An 18,623-nucleotide genomic window follows, 5' to 3' on the forward strand; every position below is an offset into this window, starting at 1 on the left:
AGGTTTTGTAAATATATTTATTGCCAATAGTTATATATATATATATATATATATATATATATATATATATTACATAAAAACACATAATCTTTTAACTAAATAGTTGCATTATATTGCCTTACTTTTATTTGAACATTTTTCATTTGTTGTTAAGCGATGCCACGTTTCATCTAGTTCTCAGCGCTGTGATCATATACATACACACTGCGCTTAAATTAAAATATTCAATCTAAGCGTATGACAAATTTTTACATGTGTATACACGTACAAATAACTTAAGATCTAATTTTAAGTAATATATACTTGGCAACTTGCAACTTCTTGGGACGAGTAAAGAAATAAAACTTTATCGCTTGCCCGTTATTAAAATCCGTTCAGACAGGCTTGTTTCGTAAAAGAAAAGAAACGGAATTTATATCATAAATATGGTTAAAAATATGTCCATGTCGTAAATATCTTTGGAAAAGTTTTTTGCGTGATACATTCCGATATGGACATTTCTAATGTATTTACTTACGTATATCAGGTATAAAAAATTCGATTATAATAAAATCATATTCGTGGCCGTAGCTTAATACTACACTTTGCAACAATATCTATCAATACGTGGAATATAAATGAAAAAATTAAACCCTCCTCCAAGTTTTGCATATGAACCCATAGGTTATGGAAGCTTTAGAAAATGAAGGAATGGATACCACGAGAGTTGAATATTCATTTTCTTTATATCAGCTTTCCCCAAAACATTGTTAACATATTTTATACATATTTGCCACATCCGATAGATATTACTTTTAGCCTCCTTAGAGCAAATCATTAACGATCTCTACGACGAAGATGTCGTGAGACCGAATACGACTCAGTATTTTAAAGATTTATAAACAATATAATGATACCTGTGTTAATAATCTAAACAAAACTTATTTGGATCATGGACAAGGCTTCGTAATTTAGTGTATTTTTGTAGAATCCCGAGTGCATCAAAATCTTTAAAAAATAATTTGATGCACGAGAGCTGTATGTTTCATTTTTTACCATTTATTCGACAAAATACACATTAATCTTAAAAACATACTACTAATACAATAATTATGAATATTTCCGATATTGTTCCTTTAAAATTATTTTCTTTAAGATACATCCACGATTTTTATTATTAGCCATCAACATTTCTATAAAAATCTGCTTGTCAACAGTATGAACTGTTCTCATAATTATTTATACTTGTAAACGCTTTTAATAAATGCTTTTTAAGTAATATTTGTTTTGTAACTTATTGTATAATGTATATATTCTAACTCTATGGAAAGTACAATACAGGTGTAACATATTATATACATTAATACCTATATTGTATCTGTCTTACAAGAAATTTGTCCAATATTTCTTCTTTTTACAATAATTAATAAAAATTATTTTAAAAAATTTTATTTATTAGTCCATATAATACAAACATGGGCATTTGTGTCTGTGATCAATTTCTATTCATAAAAGTTTTTTAAACTATCAAAAGTATTTAAATTATGCATTTTATTCTTCTTTTTAATAAAGTAGATTTAAAAAATATTTGTTAAAACAAAAAAATGTATTCTTTAAATGTATTTCTCTCTTAAGTAAAAGATTAATTATAATAAATATTTATTATAAATTTAAAAACGTAATAAAGATATTTATCCAGTAAAAAAATATGTTTTTTAAATATAGAAAGTAATTTAAAAAATTTTTTTAATTTTTTTATTAAGAAATACAAATCTTTAATTTAAAATGTAATATAAAAAGATTTAAAATTATATAATATATATAATATGAACAATATATAAATAAATATATAAAGGTACGAAAATTATAGTTAAATAAAAATTTGTTTTAAAATAAGCAAGCACATCTAAATAAATTATTTTGTAAGTATAAATAATTAATTTATGGTAAAAGAGAAAGTATAGTTTTTTGTTATAAATAAAAAGTTTTTTTAATCAAGCAATCAAATATCTTGTAATACATGAGATCAAACAAGCAATATATGGCATTATCAACAGATAAATGTGGCAAAGTTTATTTTTTGTAATTAAAAAACCATTCACAATAGAATAAAAAGACATGTTTAAGTTTTCTCAATTTTGTTTTTATGAAATAATGTTTTAAAAATAGACCCCAAAATTTAAAATAAAAGAAATAATATTTTAACAGTACTATATCATAATAACAGAAATAACTGTTTTTTATGATTGATCTAAATATTCTTATTTGAATATTTTATATTAAAATATTATGTTAATCTAAAAAATATTTAAATGTTTTAAATACATTTTTCAAATTTAATTTTTTAAATTAATAAGTAGTGTTTTTAATTTTAATAACAAATTTTTATTGAATTTTGTAGACATTGTTTTTTTATTTTACAAAAAACTTCAAAACAAACTAAATCTTTCTTTATATTTAATATTTGTTTTTTAATTCTAATTATAAAATTTATTTTGTCAAGCAAATATTTTCTTCAATTTAAAATTATTTCTTTTAATCGCCAGATATATTAATTTGTTAATAAATATTTAGTTATAAGAGTATACAAATAAATTTTTTAACACAAGTAATTTTTTTATTTTAATAAATGATTCACTGAATGATATTTGTTTTAGAAATTTAAAAATAGGTTTATGAAAATAGAGGTTTTGTTAAACCACATCAAATAGATGAAAATACGAAGTCGGACACACAAGAGAACCCAAGTTTGTACATACGCATTTAAGATATTGTTTTTTATAAGTATAAGAATTATTTTAATAGATTTATCTATAAGCATATTCTAAGAGTGTAATATCGTTATTGTATAATATTGAAGAGAAATATTCATAACAATGCGGTATTAATTAGTGTTTAATTGAGTATTGAAAACTACACGTGATACAACGGCTGATAAAAAACATCGCATTACGAGATTGAAATAATATTCAATAACGTTACGCAAATTATAAAATAGCTTTGCTATACACTGGGAAAAAAATGTCGAAGTATTGAGAACTGTTATAAAAAAAATATTTCTTATACGTTTTCTTCGATATTTATTTGTTATAAAAAAATTTATTTGTGAAAACGAAATATATATTTCTAGGAAATGCATCTCATTTTTCTTATTAATTAGTTTATTTCTTAAAAATAGAATTTTTGGAGTAAAATATATATTATTTCCCATAAAAATATTTTAATTATTTTTCTCTAATCAATGGTTTATTTAAATAGGGCGAATTAAATATTTTATATCTAATAAAAAAATTAATTATTTTTACGCACACTGGATGTTATCTCTTTAAATAAGGTATATTTTACAGAAATATATTTTAGAAGTATATTTCACAGAATATTTCACCGAAATGTATATTTCGTTTTTACAAATAAATTTTTTTATAACAAATAAATATCGTTGAAAACGTCACAAGAAATATTTGGTTTTCAATACTTCGACATTTTTCTCTCAGTGTATATAAAATCAAAGAAACGCAAATATACCTACTAGAAATAGATCCTCGATAACTGCGATTCGCGAGAATTCGGTGTCGCGCGATTCGCAGGAGGATACTCACAATCAAATAATAATAATGCCAAATAACAGTGTTTTGTTTCCTTAAACTCACCTCCGCGTGTTTATCTACAGAAACGCTTGTCCTCTCGATATATAATATGTAATATCGATAATCGCACGCAGCTCCCCTATGCACTTACGATACTTTGTACAGCATATTATTGCACATTGTCTCTCCTTAAACTCCTTAAACTTGGCCGTGATGATCGGTCCTAAGGCCGAAAAGAACGGTGGTTTAAGGCATCGTGGTTTCAGCCTCGCTCGACCGACGGATCTGCAGTAACCTGTGAAGCTACGTTTGTCTGTTTCTGTTGCAGCTGATCGGAACGATGAGTGGGTTGCGCTGTACAGCGCACGCGAAGCAGACCGTAAGACAGCCAACCGTTGTTGTGTACTTCGGTTTGATTATTCTCTCTGCTACCACTGGCGGCAGCGTCCCGCTGCGCCTGCAGCCGATGTAACATCGCGCCTGCAACGAGAGCGGAAATGACGGCCGAAAGCGCGACGATGATGAAAAGCGCGCTGAAACCCGGCATCGGCAGACAGATCCCGTAAACAACTTCTTCGCGTATTCTGCCCTGAAACACTGTCACCGCCTCGGCGTGCGCATCTGGACTGAACGCTAGATCCGCCTCGGAGATGACCTCGTAAATACCACTGACGCCGACGTCAGCGCTGCGCGCTTTCCTATCCGTCACCGTCACCGAACGTTTCCGGCGAGTAACGCTAGCAGAGAGCGGCGTGACCGGCACCGCACTGTCTTCCTCTAGATTCCGTGGTCCATGCGGGAATTGGGAATCCTGTTCGCTTTCATAACTATTATAGACTCGCGTTGGTTCCTGAAAGAGAAGGCGCAATATTATTCACAACGTTACGATTGATCAAGAGGGTCTTTACAATGTTTTTACGTTTACCATAAATGGTTTAGACAAATCGACGCCATCCAGCTGGATCTCGCTATCGCTGTGCTGCATTTCAGTGACGACCGACGGTGATCGATTACTCATCTGTGCCTGCGCTTTTGGAATCGACTTTTCAACATCGACAAAATGCCCGCCGATTGACGCCATTTCATCACCATTTTGGATAACATCATCGTACAGAGAACCATCTCCTTGTCCCACATTGCCAGCGTCTTCGTCTCTGTCCACGCTGCTGTTATCGTTATTGGAGAGCACAGAAGCTGCCGTGCTTTCTATATATTGCGGTCGTATTTGATCCTTTCTTTCTTGAATATAATGAGCTACGGAGTCACTTAATTGACAATGATCCAGGCAACCATGCCGACATATCTCCACCTTTTTTACACAAACGTTTCAAATTTGTCAATAAAAATCGAAAAAAAACCGCAGACAGGAGAAACGCAAATATATGGCCAAGTTTGATCTGAAAATCATGCATTATTACCTTGCATTTGATATGAACGCTTAACGCGTCCGGAAATTTAAACGCATGGAAGAAGGCGTACGTAATGACGGTCGCGCGGTCGTCTGAACCGCGTGCTTTCAAAAACCGGCTGATCATCTTCGGTCTTAGCACGCAGCCAAACTCGTCGCTGAGCTGTATCGTGTGACCGTCGCCGTCCGAAGCCACGCAAGATTTGACCCGCATGTCGAACTCACCTATGCTCGGTTAAATAACAGAAAATTACGTTATGCCGCGTTCGATCACCAGTTCAAAAGTTTCATGTATCTATCTGGAGAAATCGTTACCTCGATAATCATTTATGGCGACGACCAGAGTAAGAGTAGAGCCGAGCGGCACGATACCGGACACGGGTGGTGCCCATGGACCTTTGCCATGCTGAATTTCCATCCAGCAGTCCACGTTGTCGCCTGTGAACAGTACAATGGATGTATGTTACTCGCGACAAAAAGAGAAATCTACATGGAGAATATTTTAAATAAAAAATTATTATGTATGATAGTAGCCACAGATCATAGAAATTTTAAAGATCTATATCAATCTATATCAGATCTGGGCTTTGACAATTTAATAAAAAACATGGTAAAAATTTTTATAGATAAAATTTTCTCCGTGAAACAAGAATAATGTACGCGTATCATAACGTTCTTAAAAATAAATTTATATTCCGAGAGAAGAAAACGCCTTAGCAATTAATTTAGTGATATAGTTATCACTATACATTTCCGCGCGTGCCAAGCTCGTTCTAACTACATATGTTGTATAAACTGAAATTAACCCATACCACTATGGTTTCACCTGCGGTCAACCGCAAACGGATGCACGAATTGCAGCGTGCATCTCGTAATATGTTTGCGTGTAAATGTACCGCTATCTATCTCTCGTAACATTCAAAACCCAAGTATGCATCTGCGTTGCTTTAATAGAAAATAATCATTGTGGAACATTGAGCACTTATTCTTGGATATTTAACCGCAATATTTCAGAAAAACTTGAAATGCTCCTACAGAGCATATAATTCTGCCTACTGTTTAAGAGTGTTTATTGCAACAGATGGCAATCGAAGAAGTTTCTCGTGCACGCGGATGTCGCGTAATAATTTCGATACAAAATGTATGCCAATAATTTATCTCCATTAAGAAATGGCGCTTGATAAAAGTGTAATTGTAAAACGTTTGTACCTCTAAAATCCAGCTGTATCACATCGAGATCCGCGATTACCATCGGTGGTTTTGACGCGGTCTTTTCATAATCATTAAACCATTCGCATCGCAAACGTTTAGCCTCATCCCAAACCTCGAGTAAGTCTTTATCATACTGAACCACCACAGTATTCTCGTAAAATTGTCCGTGCATATCTGGCTTTGTACCACATCTAGAGTGAAATAAAAAATATCAAATAATACAATACGTTTCCTACACACTTCTTATTATATATACACACATATGTATACATATATATATATATGTATGTATATATTTTAACAAGTTCATAAAAAGATTTCATATAATTTTTAATATAATTTTTCAAAATTTTTGTATAAATTTGATAACTTTATAAATTTTATTTACTGAAAAAAAAAATATTTTTTTGAACAAATTGGAACACATTTGTTAGAAATAATTTTATTAAAATCTGAATAATATTTTTCGCACTTACCTTGCATAAGCTATTCGGAAAGAAAAGAAGGTCTGTCCAGTGGATGGTGGAACATAGATGCAACGTGGATCTGCGTGTTGGCCTTTGGACGAGACAATGCCTTCGAAAGGTTGCGAAAACGAAAGATGGACATCCATATGATCTTTTCCGCACATCACCTCTAAAGACTGGATGGCCGGCATGCTCTCTGGCCTCTCCAGCGGCCAAATGTCACTGTTGCTACTGACGCCTTTCAAGCCAACCACCTGCGTATTTAAAGAATATTATACGCTGATTCTTTTCACGTGACTTCTCTTTTCTCCACCCCTTTCTCTCTCATTCCCTATTTCTGCTATCCCTTCACTTCCTACTTATTGTATGACACATACCCAAATAACAAAATATCTCCAAAATTCCTGCAGAATTGATAAATGCTATTGAGAATATTGGTAAATTTTATTGGTCTAAGAATATCCACAAAATGAAACAATTTAGATCAATCACAAGCTGAACATAAAATTGTTAATTATTGCCCAATTTCACATCAATTAAATTGAATATTTTTAATCTGAAATCTTAAAATCAATTGTAACTCCATAATGGCTTAATGTAATCCAATATTAAAATATCAATTCTGTATTAATTACAGCATGTTTAAATAGAGAAATATAATATATATATATGCTTGTATAATTAAATTAAATTTTTAAGGTGTTTTGCATAAATGCAATTCTACGCTTTTTATAAAATTTATTAATAAAACGTTTATTTGAATTTTTTCACACTACAAATAATAGAGTGTATGAAATTGGCACCCTTTTTTTTGAAAATCACAATTTTGAAAGTTGTTCCAGGTTGTTCTAATCTTGTTCCACATTGTTCCAAAATGACAAAATTTTATCACAAACGGTTCTCTATGAAATAAGAAAAAACGATTTTTTGAGCTGGCACCGCTTTTTTTATAAATCAAGAAATTCATTATTGCTATAGATTGTTCTAGTTGTTCCAAGCATTGTTCCAAAAGAAAAACTTCTTATTCGATAAACAAGAAGCTATAAAAAAAAAATTTTTTTTTGAGCTGGCACCCCTTTTTGCAAAAGTTATACAATTCGCTATTGCTATAGATTGTTCTAGTTGTTCCAAGCATTGTTCCAAAATATAGTCTCCAAGTATAATTCCAAAGTATAGAGTCTCTAAAAAAAATTTTCAGAAAATAAAGCAAAAAAATAACAGAGCGGTCTAATAATATTTATATGTTTACAACTATAGTCGTTCTTTTCTGAATAGTATATTATATGTCTAAACTAAGAACACACAGAACAACTCGGAACAACTTTCAGTTTTGCCGGAACAAACGTGCAAAGGTCACTCTTGAAGTTAAACATGTCGTTTTCTTTTACTGGTAATGTGGTCTAAACGTTGCTAAAATATAGATCAATAGCATTTAAGCGTAATTACAAGTAAAATTACAAGATAAAAATTATAAATCCTTTATATAAAATACTTTTGAAGCTCTATGGAAGATAACATCCAAATTGCATCAAAATTGTTGAGATAAAATTCTATTCCCTTGTTCACAAAGTACACAATTGTCACACCAATCCTCCCATTTTAATGGTTTTCTGTTTTGATCTGAGAGTTATCAGCGATTTGTAAAATATAAAAAATAACCGTTATATGAATATAATGACAAAAACTTTTAGCTTTAGTTCTAAACTTTTTAGATTTTTATTCATTCATTTTAGTTTTTCTTTTCATTACAGGCAATAATATATTATGAATGAAATAGATACAAGTAGATACAGAGAGATAGAAAGACAAAGAGAGCAAGACGGAGAGAGAGAGAGAGAGAGAGAGAGAGAGAGAGAGAGAGAGAAGAGAAAGAAATGAAGGTAAGTTAAGGTATCATAGAATTAATAGTGTTCGCATAATGTATTGGTATATGTTTTTCAAAATAAAACGTATTTTAGTACTAATATGATATAATAACTAATAATATATTCTATAAAATAATTCTTTGGTTTTATTATTACAAAAACAATTTTGTATAACTTTTTTTGTATAACTGTAAAAATACCATATTTTTTCATATATTTTATGTTTTTAATGTTTAATTTTTATGTAAATGCATTTTTACCTTGTAATTTTACCTTGTAATTACGCCTAAATGCCATTGATCTATATTTTAGCAATGTTTAGACCACGTTACCAGTAAAAAAACAACATAAATGTTTAACTTCAAGAGTAAAGTGACCTTTGCACGTTTGTTCCGGCAAAACTGAAAGTTGTTCCGAGTTATTCTGTGTGTTATTAGTTTAGATATATGATTTAGTATTCAGAAAAAAACGACTATAGTTGTAAACGTATAAATATTATTAGCCGCTCTATGTTATATTTTGCTTTATTTTCTGAAATTCTTTTCTTAAAGACTCTATACTTTGGAATTATACTTGGAGACTATACTTTGGAACAATGCTTGGAACAACTAGAACAATCTATAGCAATAGCGAATTGTATAATTTGTTAATTTTTGCAAAAAGGGGTGCCAACTCAAAAATAATTTTTTTTATTTTTTAGCTTCTTATTTATCTTACGGAGTTTTTCTTTTGGAACAATGTTTGGAACAACTAGAACAATCAATAGCGATAACGAATTTTTAGATTTATCAAAAAAGCGATGCCAGCTCAAAAAAATCGTTTTTTTTTTTTATTTCATAGACAACCGTTTGTGATAAAATTTTGTCACTTTGGAACAATGTGGAACAAGGTCAGAACAACCTGGAACAACTTTCAAAATTATGATTTTCAAAAAAAGGGGTGCCAACTTCATACATTCAAATAATAAAAGTGTGATGACTTGTGCCGACACTTGTGTAGAGAAACAGCTTTTAAATAAAAAGGTTTATAATTGATTAAGAAATGATCTAAAAATGACGGTTTAACGAGTACAACAATTGGTGTATATTTGAGAAAAAAGTGACTTATGTTTTAAAACAATAAAATTGTTCGAGGTATGTCCGTTTATAAGGTCAATAATTGGTCATTGATAATTCAGATTTTAGATCTTATTTATTAATCAATAACTAAGAATTAGTATGGTGTTTCATTTTTCTTAAGGTCATATTTGATTAAAAATTGATCAATTATGTTGTTCTCCACGTCATGGAGTGTACGTAGAACTGCCGTTTCTCCATGATTTGCTATCTGTATATATGACGTATAGTGTACATGGCTCGTGGCTTCAAGGTTATGCATGTAAAACGGTAAAAATCGATTGTCGATTCTACTTTCTTCATGGTACAAGAAAATTACTCTACGGTAGAGTTCACACGAAGGTCATTGAATCGAAACGTATGCCAAGGTTATTTGACATCAAACACGTTTAACCAAGACGTTGCGCACGCCGTGATCGTCAAATAGACTGATAAGATGCTAAGTTAAAATGTTTTTATATAAATTTATATATTTATATTAATATTTTTAATTCTTACAGCTTAAAAGGAGTGTATTATTTTTTTTAGATTTCAAAAAATTTAATTTAATTTTTTAGAAGCTCAAATTGTGCGAAAGAGAAAAAGAGAAAAAGAGGGAGAGGAGATTATAGACGAGAGACTTTCTAAATTTTTTTATTAATATATAAACTGTTTACAAAATATTAAAACGCTTTTTTAGAAACATTTTTAAAAACTATTATTACCCACAAAACAATTTGATATACAATGTACATATCGTCGCTTCCGAATAACAGGGTGTTACCTCAGAAGCCGGTTGAAAATGGCGTTAACTCGGAAGCCGATTGAAAAGGGCGTTAACTCGGAAGCCGATTGAAAAGGGCGTTAACTCGAAAGCCGGTTGAAAATGACGTTAAGTCGGAACCCGGTTGAAAAGGGAGTTAACTCGGAAGCCGATTGAAAAGGGCGTTAACTCGGAAACCGATTGAAAAGGGCGTTAACTCGGAAGCCGATTGAAAAGGGCGTTAACTCGGAAACCGATTGAAAATACTGTTAACTCCGAAGCAGTGTTGAAAAAAATGCATTACTTTGGTAATGCATTGTCGATTTTATTAATAATTGTTTTAGAAATGGGTAATTGAATTCCGGTTCCATTTGGCATTAGTTACCAAATATGTAATTGATTAGTAAAGCATTATCCATTAAATTGGTAATGAATAATGCATTTTATTTTTAATAAATAATGCAACAAAGGGCAATTATCCATTACTAAAGTAATGGATAATGCAACATATAAGGGCAATTATCTATTACTAAAATAATGAATAATGCAACATGAGGACAATTACCCATTACTAAAGTAATTTATTAAAAAATGTCATGCATTACTTCGGCAATGTGAAAAAATATGTCATGCATTACTTTGGTAATGTGAAAAAATATGTCATGCATTACTTCGGTAATGTGAAAAAATATGTCATGCATTATTTCGATAATGTGAAAAAATATGTATTACTTTGATAATGAAATCCAATATTCTCATATTCTGTAATGGATGGTGGAAAATGAAATTAATCTATAAAGACTAAGGTCCTGATTGACTAGCTCATTATTCATCAATCCCCAGCCTAGACCCCTAAACCCAGAAACATGAAATTTCGTGAGAATATTCCTTTAATGACCTTTAGTACCCTCTAAAAAAGGATTTTTTATTATTCAATCTTTAAGGAGGTGAAAAGGAATTTACGCAAGAGTTAACGGTTACAGTGGATCAATTTGACCCAAGAAAAAATTATTAGTTACTTGTAATCATGCTATATAGAAAACGAAGGGGAAGAAGGCATTTAAAGAAATAATCAACATCCGTCTATAAATGTTTATTAAAGATTTATTGAAGAAATTTAATTAAATAATATTACAAATATTAACATGATATTGTTTAATATTATACAAAAAATGTTTTTAATTAAGTTACAAACATAATAAGCTTTTTTTAATCGATAAAGGCGATTTAATCACAATGGTTATTAGAAAAGAAAACATAGTTAATATTATAATTTTTTCAATTTTTATTATTCTACATTGTACCTAAGTTTTTTTAATAATAAGAATCTGGCAGAAATCTAGGAAAATACCCAATATATATAGTGAACCACACATAATACTTACATACATGTGAAGTTAAGTTAAAGCTTGTAACAATATAATTTATATGCATTTTCCATTCATTTAAAGATTTATAGATTTTAGTCTTTATATATTAATTTCATAGTCTCTATAGTCTTTATAGATTAATTTCATTTACCACCATCCATTACAGAATATGAGAATATTGAATTTCATTACCAAAGTAATACACGACATATTTTTTCACATTACCGAAGTAATGCATGACATATTTTTCACATTATCGAAATAATAAATGATATATTTTTTTACATTACTGAAGTAATGACATATTTTTTCACATTGCCGAAGTAATGCATGACATTTTTTAATGAATTACTTTAGTAATGAGTAATTGTCCCCATGTTGCATTATTCATTATTTTAATAATGGATAATTGCCCTCATGTTGCATTATCCATTAAAAATGTAATGCATAATGGTTTGTGTTCTGCATTTTTCATTATCCGAGTAATGAACATTTTATTTTTAAATAATTACTCATTAAGTCAACAATGTACAATGCTTTTAAATCCAATTTTCATTAATTTTTCAATGAACAATGCATTATTTTTAAATTATTATTTCGGCAACACGCTGCTCCGAAGACGATTGAAAAAGGCTTTAATTCGCTTGTTAAAATTTTTTGTTTCAATTTAAGTTAGTAGTACTGCCAACAAACTTTGATTTTTTACTATCGCGTATTTTGCTACAAAAACAATGTAATTTTATGATTACCAAAATGGGTAATATAAATCTCTTACTTGCCATCCATTGTAATATAATAACTTAAAAATTAAATTAGTTCAAATACTATCACTTCGTACTCTTCACAATGTATCACACAACAAAGAATTTAAGTTTTGCGCTGCAATGTTCTTGGCTCACGATACTACACTGACACAGGAGAACAGTCTTTAAGGTCACTGCAATATCAAAACATTAACAAAACATGCGATAGTCAATAGTTTGTTGGTAGTGCTACCAACTTAAATTAAAGCGAAAAATTTTAGCAGGCGAATTAAAGCCTTTTTCAACCGGCTTCCGAGTTAATGCCCTTTTTAATCGGCTTCCGAGTTAACGTTATTTTCAAGCAGCTTCCGAGTTAATACCCTTTTCAAACGGCTTCTGAGGTAACGCCCTTTCATTCGAACCGGCGATATTATGTATATACATTCATGTATACTGTATATACCATGTATATGGTTTCGTATTACACCGTACAACCATTGCATATGAAATGTATATGCAAATGTTACAAGGAAAATATCTATTGCAGATGGAAGTATACCGGATGTCCCAGAATAAATAATTCTTATTTTACAGAATGAAAGAGAGTAAAATTTTAAACTAAAAGTTGCTTTACCAATTCTGGCTTAGATTATTATTTACTGAATTATTAATAAATAAAGTTGGTCAATCAGACGGCGCGCGGCCGGTGTATGCAGAAGCGTAGCGTGCCATATGGCTCCACGGGCTCTCCACGCGCTTATCGCACATTCCCTTAGTTAAAACTTTATTTTTATTTTAATATTAATGAATAATTAAATAAATAAATTTAAATAAATAAATAAATAAAGAAATAAATAACTAAATAAACTAATAAGTAAATAAATAAAAATAAATACAATTAAAAATTATTTGAATTCCTTATTATTTTTTATTTTTAGTTGTTAATTATTTATTTGTGTACTCGTATTTATTTAATTATTTAAAATATTTATTTGATTCAATTACTTAATTCTCATAATTGACTTAGCAGCAATAAGCAAAATTAACTACGGAGAGTGTGTTATACAAAGATATAAAAAAGAGATTGTTAATAAAAAGTATTAAAATAAATTGTTAGTAAAAAATTTGTTTAAACAATTTTTTTAAAAATTATTTCAGAATGTGTCAATTATTAGAGTAATTTTTGTTGTAGCGAAAACGCTATCAATTTTTATTTAAAAACAGTTTTTAAAAAAATGTCTAAACAATTTTTTTAATAATTTCTTAATATCGACATGCATCATGTCCCGAGTAGAAAATGTAATAGGGCACCGATAAGGCCCTGATAAAGCTTCCTTAAAATTAATCAGGCCCTAGTAAGGATATATAAGTAGGGCCTGAAAAGGAAGTGAAACAAATGGTTTAAGAGCACCTTAAAGGAAAAATTATCAGGGCCTTATAAACAAATATTAACAGGGCCTTATAAGGCAACCCCTAATTGGCTCTGATAAGGGATGTAAAAAAATAAAAATTTAGGGGTTATATTATGTATACCATATCCAAATCAGGACCAAACGTCAAATCTGGCATGCCTGATTCGGTCATTATTACAGCATTTTCTGCAATCAAAAAAACGGTCACCCATCCATCTGCGAACCACCTTGAACGCTGCTTGACTTTTAATAAGATCGTACAGGAACTGACACCTCGAGTTGATCCATGAACCATTGATACTTGTGGATATTTATATGTCATACATACGTGTTGTAGATCAATTTAATAGATGTTAAAAAGATGAAACATGTTTAGTTAAATTATATTTTTATAAATAAATATTAATTAACAAATTTTTTTATTAATTTTCACATACAAGAAATAGCATATGGAATAACTTAAAAAACAATCGTTTTGATTAAAAAAACGAATTTTTGCAACAAAAATCAGTTGCAAAAAATTTTTTTAATAATTTGTTATAAACAAAAAACATATATATTATAAACATTATATTATTTGTTATAAACATGGACATATTATACATGTTTCCGTCGTGGTTTATTTCAGGCTAGGATAATTATTTGTTAATTTGTCTATAACAAATTGTAAAAAAAATTTTTTTTGCAACTAATTGTTACAAAAATTATTGCCAAGAACTGCATTAACATTTTTTCGATATCGCAACTTGTCCTTATTAGCTTTTCGTAACAAAATCTTACTTAGTAAATCTAAGGCATCCTTAATAACACCTTGTAAGGCCCTAATGTGGTAATATTAAGATAGCCCTTTTTATGGCATCCTTATTAAATCCTCATCGGGGCCTTATGCTACATAAGGATTTCCCTAACTATTTTCTACTCGGGGCGTTCCTTATGCAATTTTTTCCGTAGAATTCGGTGCTATCATTTTAAATTCAAATAATAAAAGTAATTCATATATCTACCATTTTTTTTATTTTTTATTATTTGAAAACATTTTTAAAAGAGCAGAGGAAGAAGTAAAAAAAATTAAAATTTTTTTTATTTAAAAGTAAAACATTTTTACGTAAATTGCGGCTAAGATTTGTTCCACGTTTTAGGTTTTTGTGGCTCTAAAAAGGGTTGACTATTATCTATTAAGAGCCTATTATCTGAAAAGAGCCGATTTATTTAGGTAAAACGTGGAACAAAACTTAACCACAATTTACGTAAAAAATGTTTTACTTTTAAATAAAGAAAGTTTTAATTCCTTTTACTCCTTTCTCTCCTCTTTTAAAAATGTTTTCAAATAATAAGAAAAAAATAAAGAATGGTAGATATACGAATTATTTTTATTATTTAAATTTAAGATAATAGCACCGAATTATTGATAGCTCCTTTGCTACAAAAGAAATCACTTTAATAATTGACACATGCTGAAATAATTCTTTAAAAAATTGTTTAAACAAATTGTTTACTAACAATTTATTTTAATACTTTTCATCAACAATCTTTTTTATACCTTTGTATAACACACTCTTCGTAGTTAATTTTGCCTATTGCTTTGTCAATTATGAGAACTAAGTAATTGAATCAAATAAATATTTTAAATAATTAAATAAATACAAGTACACAAATAAATAATTAACAACTAAAAATAAAAAATAATAAGGAATTGAAATAATTTCTAATTGTATTTATTTTTATTTATTTACTTATTAGTTTATTTAGTTATTTATTTTTCTATTCATTTATTAATTTAAATTTATTCATTTAATTAATCATTAATATTAAAAATAAAAATAAAGTTTTAAGTAAGTCCGGGAAACTTCACTCTTTATTGCCCGCTGATCTTTTTAGAAATAAATAAGCCAAACAAAAACTCTGAGACTTATCTGCGGTCAAGGGTAGCGGAAGAGAAAATAAATAAATATCTCCGCACTGCAAGGGTGTCTGGTTCCCATAATCAGAGGGACCCAAAGTCATTAAAATTCGGCGGGGGTCAGACCCCGGCGAGTGTAAAATTTAAATATTTACCCTTAACGAACTAAAAGCACTTCTAGAATCTCTTTTACGACCGCAGATAAGCGCCAGAAGGAAACTAGATCTCTCAAAAAGGGAGCAAGAGTACATTTGGTTTCGAGAGTAATAATAATTCTTTTTTATGGACGGAGGGTTATCAAAAAAGGGCCTGACCACCTCAAAACGTCCAAAAGTCATAAAGTCCTCTCTCTTTCGAAACCAGATGGGTCTATCAACCGTAAAAAAATGCGCGGGCTGGAAAAAATAAAATTCTTTCCCCATTTTAGATAAGAACATCCAAAAATCCTAACCCCCTCTTTCCTGCCAGAGCTTGAAATCTTTTCGGGCGGAGACAAGGAGGAACCGTTCAATAGTTGGTCGCCTAAATTAACATCCTTTCCAAAAAAGGGCTACTATCCGTCCAGTAAGAAATCAAGTGATACCCCCACGCAATTCTAAGAGAAGTAATCTTACCAATAACATCCTTTGAACCACCACGCCCAAACCCCTCTTGTGGGAAATCCACTATAAAATCCGCAACCCTAAAGAAAAACACACACTGTTTTCCGTTCTTTCGAACCCCATCTTGAATGTTAGAACTATTCTAACGTCCTGAGTGTCCGAGTGATAGTGCTCAGAACAGATAGTGCTCAGAACAGGTAGTGCTCAGAACAAATAGTGTTCAAGACAGTTAGAGTTTAGGACAAATAGTGCCTAGGACTAATAGTGCTTAAGACCGATGGTCTCAGGACTAAAAATTTGGTGCAACTGCATTTGAGGCCGACGAGTCGACCAGGGAACCCGATCATCTCGAGATTGGTGATTCAATCGACCACCCCGCCTACTCACTTAAGGTTTTGGCTAGTCCAACAAGTAGTAAGTCTCCAACCTCAAATTTCTTTCGGGTTTTGTTTTTTTTTAACTAAATAAACAATTATAACTTATAGTGGAAAGAAATTTCTTTTATCGAAATCGGTCGAATTTCAAACGGTCTCGGAGGAGGGCGATCAGGCGGGCTCTCGCGCAGAAATTAAACGAGACATCGCGTTCATCGGTTCCGGGGAGAGACCGGTTCACCGATCCCGATCTTCGAGAATCCGACCAGGCATCCAGGCTAGCGGATCTCGACCCCACCATCCAGAAGTCCGGCCGAGCGTCCCGGTTCGCGGTTTCCGAGCCAGCCGCTCGAGAGTCCGGCCAAGGGCTCCGGTACGCGGATTCCGAGGGGGACCTTCAGGAGTCCGGCCAGGCGTCTCGGTTAGCGGGTTCCGAGCCAACCGCTAGAGAATCCGGTCACCCGCCCAGCTCCGCGGATTCTATCTCTGGTACTCGCGAACCCCAAATACAATCCGCGAATTCACCCCCTCGAAACATAATACCTCCCTCACATCCGCCCCCCTCTCCTCGAGTCCCTTGTCCTTCGTACTTCCCGATTAGTTCCCCCGAAATCATAGACCTTTCACCCCCACCTTCTCCTACACCCTCATTGGAGTTGTTAGACGAATTCGATAGAGTCCCGCCCCGTCCTTGTTATTATTATTATAATGGAACTCAAAGCTCCCTCATAGAAATTTTAGAACAATTCCCGACCAAATCAGATCTGTCCCTCCATTCTTATCGCAAATATACTCTGAATTCGCAAGCGATAGATTTGGACGCCTTATTCCATATCGTCTCCGCGCTCAATCCCACAGACCTCATCCCCACTTTTACTCCTCAATATTATGATCTTTTTGCGGTCCCCGTCGAATTCTTCTATAATTTCTTCCCACCCTCCTCAGTCATTATCCAGAAAATAATATGAAAATCCCAGCCACCCTCCTCTTCCCCTCTATTCATTAGGTACTAGTTTATTTACGCGACAATGATTTCTTATGTGTATATGTTTAAGTTGCGGCAAGATAATGTATAACGCGGACATAATCTAAACCGTAGTATAATAATGTTTCGTATCATTACTTCTTAACCAGTATATAATAATGTATAATATCATGATACTCGACGCTCCATTGAAATGTTAATTACACACACATATACATTTTTATTTATATATATCCGATACCACATTCTCAGGTTCATTACTGTATACTATTCATACTAGACTGTGTGTTAGAATAAATATGAATTAAATTCTAAAATTTTTTTTATTTATTTATAAGTCGACCTACCCTCATTTCCCGGTGGGAACTAAAGACTGCAGGTCCGATCCCGAGTTAAAACAATTAAATTTGTTGACTCGAAACCAGGACCAACGGACGCACAGCTCAGAGATAGGGGTTATAGTGAGCCTACCGGCACACTGACCCACATTTCTGGCAATAAAGAGTGCGTTCGCCCCTAAGGCACTTGTCTTTTCCTCGAGCTTGTGCCTTCGGGAGTCGTGTCATGTTACGTCCTTCCTTTTTTATTTATCATACCTAACCAACCTCCCGATCCTAGCCCAAAAATCCATAAAGCTGGACGTAACAGTAAGGAAGTGTGTGATAAGCGCGTGGAGAGCCCGTAGAGCCACATGGCACGCAACGCTTCTGCATACACCGGCCGCACGCCGTCTGATTGATCAACTTCATTTATTAATAATTTAGTAAATAATAATCTAAGCCAAAATTGGTAAAGCAACTATTAGTTTAAAATTTTACTCTCTTTCACTTTGTAAAATAAGAATTATTCATTCTGAGACACC

At 31.7% G+C, this 18,623-nt stretch overlaps 1 protein-coding gene across 2 annotated transcripts in view; it reads right to left on the reverse strand.

Moving 5' to 3' along the window:
- LOC105836408 overlaps nt 1-18,623 on the reverse strand; it is a 198,634-nt gene that overhangs the window by 85,098 nt on the left and 94,913 nt on the right. For both annotated transcript variants that reach the window (XM_036292773.1, XM_036292752.1), the window contains 6 exons: nt 6,663-6,907; nt 6,184-6,377; nt 5,290-5,412; nt 4,985-5,199; nt 4,492-4,875; nt 3,630-4,416 (listed from right to left, as the gene is read on the reverse strand). In XM_036292773.1, the coding sequence (XP_036148666.1) occupies nt 3,829-4,416; nt 4,492-4,875; nt 4,985-5,199; nt 5,290-5,412; nt 6,184-6,377; nt 6,663-6,907 (1,749 nt within the window). In that variant the 3' untranslated portion in view covers nt 3,630-3,828. The remainder of the gene's footprint in view (nt 1-3,629; nt 4,417-4,491; nt 4,876-4,984; nt 5,200-5,289; nt 5,413-6,183; nt 6,378-6,662; nt 6,908-18,623) is intronic.

Source organism: Monomorium pharaonis, chromosome 1, assembly GCF_013373865.1.
Source record: "Monomorium pharaonis isolate MP-MQ-018 chromosome 1, ASM1337386v2, whole genome shotgun sequence".
In the NCBI taxonomy this organism is placed as follows: domain Eukaryota; kingdom Metazoa; phylum Arthropoda; class Insecta; order Hymenoptera; family Formicidae; genus Monomorium; species Monomorium pharaonis.